This window comes from Brachyistius frenatus, unplaced genomic scaffold (genome assembly GCF_029030835.1).
Source record: "Brachyistius frenatus isolate BFR_SWC_R1_liver_20210118 unplaced genomic scaffold, ASM2903083v1 Contig_191, whole genome shotgun sequence".
NCBI lineage: Eukaryota > Metazoa > Chordata > Actinopteri > Embiotocidae > Brachyistius > Brachyistius frenatus.
The window spans coordinates 620,280-627,500 of NW_027210790.1; the positions used below are offsets into that span (position 1 = coordinate 620,280).

Consider the following 7,221-nt stretch of genomic DNA (forward strand, 5'->3'; position numbering starts at 1 on the left):
ACACCCCCACCCCCCTGCTGTTCTTGCAGGGTGTTGCCTCATGTGCAGCAGACCTGCACTGAGAGATCAGAAGCAGCTCTTGAATGCTTCAGTCATGACTTTCTGTGCAGCAGCTCGTCTCTTTAATATTTCAGCCGTTATCATCATGACGACATTCGGTGCCGAGGAGGTGTAACGCTGCTCTAACACGACCCGGGGCCTCGCACCACAGAAGAAGAAGGAGTCACATCCTTCGCGTCAGCTCGTCTTCCTCCCAGGTCATTTTAGGTGAAGAAAAAGTGGAAAACAGTAGTTGAAGTATATTTTTACGTTTTATGTTCATCATGTTTAATAATTTAAATAAAAGACATTGAAACAGATGCAAAACAGAAAATTAGCTTCTGTCAGACTGTTTAAACTCGGTGCCTTTTGCTTTTTATCAGATCACTTCCTGTAAATTCTCAAATTGAAACTCTAAATGTAGCTTCAGAAACTTTATATTTTATTTATTTAAATTCAGTTTTAATCTGCAGAGTGACTGCTGCTCTCAGATCCCTGCAGCCGAGTTAAAGGACTTCTTAAAGTTTACTAAGGAACACAACTTTAATCCTGCAGGCGGACGATGACACCTGCAGGCGGACGCTCATATATCAGATGTAGCATCTGACCAATCACAACTCTAGAAAAGTGTACTTCCAGCAGAGCGACAGATTTTACAAATATGGAGAAAATTGTAATATTAGAAAAATATGAGGAATTTAAAAACATAATCCATCTGCAGCTGCTGAATGAAGGAAGGATGTGCTGGTAAAACAAATCATGCAACATTACCTGCTCCGGACCAGGTGACGTTACCATGGTGATCAATGTTAAGAGCTTCACGACACTGACAGCTCACACCTCACTAACACTGATCTGGGTTCATATCTCTGGTGAAGCCGACTGATCCTCTCACCCGCATGTAGTGACATGTCGCCGCCACAAGATGTCCCCACTTCTCCCGCAGGTCCTGTGTTTGGAACAACTTTGTCCTTCGGTGGATGCCGTAGTTGGACTAAAAACATGGCGTCCGACAGCGACGGCGACGAGGATTTTGTGACTTACGGGACTCCTTTGGAGCCGCTGGAAGAAGGTGGGCTCGATTTGTTGTGTTTTTATACTCGGTTCACCTCCGCTGTGACACTTTCTGTCTGTTGATGTGAAGAGAAATGAGCCGCCATGTCTCTTCCGGTCAATGCCGAAAGCTCAGCTAACTAGCACCGAGCTAACAGCCTAGTAGTGAACCAGACTCCATTCAAAAATCTGACAGTTTAACAACGAATATTATCGATCATCTGTTCATGTGGTGATTCATTCTTCTTCTCTGTATTAGACAGAAAGTTCTGTCTGCGACACTGATGAACGCTGTCGTGTGTGTCTGTGTGTGTGTGTGTGTCTGTGTGTCTGTATGTGTGTGTGTGTGTGTGTGTGTGTGTGTGTGTGTGTGTCTGTGTGTGTGTGTGTGTGTGTGTGTGTGTGTGTCTGTATGTGTGTGTGTGTGTGTGTGTGTGTGTGTGTGTGTGTGTGTGTGTGTCTGTATGTGTGTGTGTGTGTAGACGAGCCGTTGAGGAAGCCCGTCCCGCTCCACGACCAGACGGTGAAGGATGAGCGAGGTCGTTACCAGCGTTTCCACGGCGCGTTCACCGGAGGATTCTCCGCCGGCTACTTCAACACCGTCGGAACGAAAGAAGGTCTGAGACTCCGCCTCCTGCACACATCATACATGTTACATGTAGCGTGACACGTGTAGAGCAGCAACACATAATCAATCAAATGGTTTGTGTGTACTTTTTGTTGAAGCGTCTGTTCTAAATTTGTCACCCTGCTCCTGTCGTCGTGTCTCAGGCTGGGCTCCGTCCACCTTTGTGTCGTCACGGCAACAGAAAGCCGGGAGACAAGATGCCAGACCTGAGGACTTCATGGACGAGGAGGTACGACGGTCCACAAAACAGCTGTTCATCTTTTTATGTTTCTACTTTAACAAAATAATAATAAACAACAACAAAAAAAGTAAAAGCTGTGTTGTTGTTGTTGTTGTTGTTGTTGTGGTCGTCGTCAGGACTTCGGGGAACACGGCATCGCTCCCAGAGAGATCACCACCAGTCAGGAGTTCTCGTCGGGCCGCAGAGACGCGGCGGCGGAGAAGAAGAGAGCCGTGAGCGCTCAGGCTGCTCTGATCCCCGGAGACACGCTGCTGGAGGAGCTCATCGCACCTGCCAGGTAACAGAGGCTCCGCCCCCACATACCGGGACCAATCGCATCGCACGCTGCTCGTTCAGAGTTTCATTCTCTTACGATTTCCTCAAAGCTCAGATTTTTTGGGGGGATTTTTCCGTAGGTTTGGGCAGCGCGAGTCAGCTCTGAGGTGTGTTGGTTTCGTCCCTCAGGTCGTCCATCGGGGTGGAGCTGCTGCGGAGGATGGGCTGGAGGGAGGGTCAGGGCGTCGGGCCTCGAGTGAAGAGGAGAGCTCGGAGGCAGCAGATCGGTTCGTACCCGTTTTTCCAATTCGCGGCCGCTTCAAACCGCAAAACGGGAAGTTAAGAGACATCACCGGTTATGAAGATGAATTCAATCGAGCTCCTTTTTCTCCTCCCGACAGATGGAGTCAGAGGTTACGGCTGTGTGCCGCCCCCTGCTGGTTCAGAGGAGTCAGAGGTGAGTGAGGCGATGTTCAGGTGCTGCTGGGAGAAGAGTTTACTTTACAATTGCGCAAAAAGTTCCCTAAATTCCTTCTGCAGTGAACGTAACTCTTGTGTGGTCAAACTGGTTTGAAAAGTTTAAATTAAATCCTTCTAATATCAGATTTAGGTAATAAAATCCAGTGTTTCCCTTCAATTGGGAACCCCTGAAAGAAACACGTGTCTAAATATAAACCTAGAATTTAGCTGGACACTGTGGAACTGGAGGGCTTTTAATTTGAAAAGATCTCTCACTCAGTGACAGACACTCGTCATAGCTCCGCCCCCTCTGTTGTAATTTTATATATTTATGTTATTCACCTAACTTCTGAGCAGCCGTTTGTTTCCAGCTCGGTGAGAGTCTCTGCTGTGTTTCTGTCCTCTGACCTCTGTGTGTCTCACTGTGGGCGGAGCTTAAACCTCTGCTTCACTGACACTGCATGGTCAGGCAGGCGTTTTAATTGTTTGCTGATTCTCCGCCCGATCAGGACGACGATGACGAATTTGCTCCGGAGAACGTGACCTTTGCCCCGAAGGACGTGACTCCGGTGGACTTCAGCCCCAAGCCGGGGGTTCAGGGTCTGGGGTACCGTGGTCTGGACCCGGGCCTGGCGCTGGTGGGCCGCGGAGCCCCCGAACACATCGACCTGTTCAGACCTCAGTCGGAGACGAGGAGTCACCTGATCGGAGACAAACGGAGCGGCTCCAGGAGAGGAGGCGTGGCCGGACAGGTGGGGGTGCCGAACTGAAAATGTAAACAGGTCAGCTGTTCTCACGCTAAACGTCGCTGACCTTTGACCTGCAGGCCTTCGGGGTGGGCGCTATGGAGGACGATGACGATGAAGAGGTGTACCACAGAGACTCCATGTCCAGGTACGACACGGTGCTGGGAGGGGAGGAGCCTGGGGACGGCCTCTACGGCTGGACGGCGCCGCAGCAGTACACCAAGAAGAGAGGTAACGCTGCCCGCACACCTGGAGACACCTGCACACACCTGCACACACCTGCACACACCTGCACACACCTGCACACACCTGTACACACCTGTATACACCTGGAGACACCTGGTTCTGAAATAGCTTGTAAATAATGAGGAGACTGAACATTTTTCAACAATTAAAACACAGCAAGCTACAAACCAACTCATTCTGTTGTTGTTTACATTTCACACAACGTCCCAACAGGTTCGTGTTATTATCTGTTAAAAAACAAGAGTCATTTGAAAATGACTTTCTTTTCACAGAGAAAAGCAAAGATGCATCTTATCTCGGTAAAATCCTGGAAGGATTCACTCTGGCCCAGAAACCTGGCGAGGAAAAAACAGTGAGCAGCTTCAAAGATGTCTGACGTTTTTACTGCTTTCAGTCTTTATCAGGACAGTTTTCATTCGTCCCTGCGTGTCTCCCGGCAGATCTTCCCTCCTCCCGATCTGCCCAGAGATTACCGTCCGGTCCATCGTTTTCGTCCGTCGGTGGACGTCTCGGTTCTCTCCGGAGTCAGTCCCGCGCTCGCCGAGGCCCTGAAGAACTCCAAAGGCCGAATGGTGAAAGAGGAGCCCGAGCAAGGAGGACGCCACCAGCTGGACTCCGGCCAGAGGGGGGCGCTGCTGGGAGAGGACGCCCTGCAAGGTTGGAAAAACAGCAGTGAGGGTCCTGATAACGCCCCCTACAGGCTGACGAGTCATCTGAGTCTTACTGAGCTGCAGCTGTAAAGACGGTCCTGCAGGGGGCGCCAGTGTTCGATGCGTTCTCGTCTTATTTACTCGTATAAAATGTAAAACTACAGTCTACAGACTCAAGTTCTTAAAATACAACAGAATCATCTTTCTGAGCTGAACTGTCGATGAAATCATTGACTTCATGGAGATGAAGCCTGTTTTTATCCCGATCAGGTCCCAGTTCGGTCATGGAGCTGCTGAGGCCCGCGGACAGACACCGCCTGCTCAGCCTACGCAACTCCTTCCACCAAGCCTCTGCTCCAGACTCCCAGGATGCCCTGCGGTCGGTGGGGTCCTCGGGGGCGTCGCCCTCCTCCGGCCCGCAGCAGCAGCAGCAGCAGGAGGCTCTGGCAGCGTGGAGAGGCGTCCAGACGTCCTCGCAGACCTTCAGGCCTTTTGAGAAGAACCCCAGTAAACAGGCACGCTACGAGCTCTACGTGAACAGCCTGCGACAGGGAGACAAAGGTAGGAGGCTCCACCCCTGCAGGTCCCAGGGTGCACTGCAAGAGCGTCTCGCTCATAAACTGTTTGTAAAAGTGTTCGTAGCTTCCAGTTCTGAAAAATTAGGTCAATGCAGAAGTGCCTTAAGCTGCAATACCACCGAGTGCCACTAGAGGTCGGCTCCATCGACTCCCATTCATGAAGAGTGTGAAACTCTTTCTGTGTTTCCGTTTCTCTGAGGAGTGTCAATCGAATGATATTGAATTAAAACTAAAAAGGTTTTGATATTTTGTCTGAAGAACTTCGAAGGTGTCTGGTTACATTCTGCAGAGTTGTTGGGATATGAAAAGGTTGTTAGATCCATCAGCACACAGCTGAGATGAAGACGCTCCTCTCCTCTTCCTCCTCAGGCGCCCTGGACCAGAGTGTGGACCCGGCCATGACGGAGTGGGAGCGCAGCCGAGAGAGGGACGAGTTCATCCGATCCTCCATCTTGTACCGACCGTCCTCCACCTCCCTGTCGTCCCGCTTCACCCGAGGCAAACACGAGGCGGACGAGGACACCGTGGAGGTCAGCCGCGACGAAGAGGTGGGACCGAGGACTTTCTTATATATTATTAAACTGACCTTCCCGGCCAGGTGAAATTCTGCTAAATTAGTGGAACGCCACTTCCTGTCGAGCTACAACGTGGTCTGTGCGTTCGCAGAGAGGCCGCAGCACCGTCGAGGAGAGTTCCATCGAATCGGCACGTAGCATTGCAGTAGATAATGACGGAATCACTTCCTGTCTGTGGTTGTTTTGTTGTCAGGGCGACGTCGACGACAAACAGGCGGCCGTCGAGATGAAGTTGTTTGGAAAACTGACCAGAGAGACGTTCGAATGGCATCCTGACAAACTGCTCTGCAAGAGGTTCAACGTGCCCAACCCCTTCCCTGGGTACAGATCAATACTCAACACAGATCAATACTCAACACACAGATCAATACTCAACACACAGATCAATACTCACCACACAGATCAATACTCAACACAGATCAATACTCAACACACAGATCAATACTCAACACACAGATCAATACTCACCACACAGATCAATACTCAACACACAGATCAATACTCAACACACAGATCAATACTCAACACACAGATCAATACTCACCACACAGATCAATACTCAACACACAGATCAATACTCAACACAGATCAATACTCAACACACAGATCAATACTCAACACAGATCAATACTCAACACGCAGATCAATACTCAACACAGATCAATACTCAACACGCAGATCAATACTCAACACAGATCAATACTCACCACACAGATCAATACTCACCACACAGATCAATACTCACCACACAGATCAATACTCACCACACAGATCAATACTCACCACACAGATCAATACTCAACACGCAGATCAATACTCAACACAGATCAATACTCAACACGCAGATCAATACTCAACACAGATCAATACTCAACACGCAGATCAATACTCAACACAGATCAATACTCAACACGCAGATCAATACTCAACACAGATCAATACTCAACACGCAGATCAATACTCAACACGCAGATCAATACTCAACACAGATCAATACTCAACACAGATCAATACTCAACACGCAGATCAATACTCAACGCAGATCAATACTCAACACAGATCAATACTCAACACGCAGATCAATACTCAACACAGTTCAATACTCAACACAGATCAATACTCAACACGCAGATCAATACTCAACACAGATCAATACTCAACACAGATCAATACTCAACACGCAGATCAATACTCAACACAGATCAATACTCAACACGCAGATCAATACTCAACACAGATCAATACTCAACACAGATCAATACTCAACACGCAGATCAATACTCAACACAGATCAATACTCAACACGCAGATCAATACTCAACACAGATCAATACTCAACACAGATCAATACTCAACACGCAGATCAATACTCAACACACAGATCAATACTCAACACAGATCAATACTCAACACACCGATCACTATTCAATCTGCACCTGCTCCTCACCTGAAAGCTGACACCTGATTGGTCCTCCAGGTCAGGTGTGTTGGGTCTGCCGAAGGTGAAGAGAGACAAGTTCTCCGTCTTCAACTTCCTGACTGTGACGGACAGCAGAGAGACGGCAGGTAACTGTTCCACGGGTCATCTCAGACCATCTGTCTTCTTTATTTGAACACTTCAGCAGTCCAATAAATTCTTCTTCTTCTGCGTCTCCTCCTCCTCCTTCTCCAGCTCCTTCTCCAGCTCCTCCTCCAGCTCCTCTTCCAGAGCCCGGCAGGAAGTCCAGGTGGGACGTTTCAGAGCAGAAGAA

The 7,221-nt window shown here is 48.9% G+C and overlaps 1 protein-coding gene across 2 annotated transcripts in view; it reads left to right on the forward strand.

The window, feature by feature from the left end:
* Window positions 1-1,032: 1,032 nt before the first annotated feature.
* Window positions 1,033-7,221, forward strand: part of gpatch1 (G patch domain containing 1) — a 7,536-nt gene continuing 1,347 nt past the window's right edge. For both annotated transcript variants that reach the window (XM_069718444.1, XM_069718445.1), the window contains exons 1-15: window positions 1,033-1,111; window positions 1,575-1,709; window positions 1,864-1,949; window positions 2,078-2,238; window positions 2,406-2,503; window positions 2,618-2,673; window positions 3,185-3,427; window positions 3,502-3,652; window positions 3,940-4,019; window positions 4,108-4,324; window positions 4,588-4,878; window positions 5,265-5,443; window positions 5,664-5,791; window positions 6,948-7,036; window positions 7,155-7,221. The exon at window positions 7,155-7,221 is cut by the window's right edge and continues 124 nt beyond it. In XM_069718444.1, coding sequence (XP_069574545.1) covers window positions 1,042-1,111; window positions 1,575-1,709; window positions 1,864-1,949; window positions 2,078-2,238; window positions 2,406-2,503; window positions 2,618-2,673; window positions 3,185-3,427; window positions 3,502-3,652; window positions 3,940-4,019; window positions 4,108-4,324; window positions 4,588-4,878; window positions 5,265-5,443; window positions 5,664-5,791; window positions 6,948-7,036; window positions 7,155-7,221 — 2,051 coding nt within the window. In that variant the 5' untranslated portion in view covers window positions 1,033-1,041. The remainder of the gene's footprint in view (window positions 1,112-1,574; window positions 1,710-1,863; window positions 1,950-2,077; window positions 2,239-2,405; window positions 2,504-2,617; window positions 2,674-3,184; window positions 3,428-3,501; window positions 3,653-3,939; window positions 4,020-4,107; window positions 4,325-4,587; window positions 4,879-5,264; window positions 5,444-5,663; window positions 5,792-6,947; window positions 7,037-7,154) is intronic.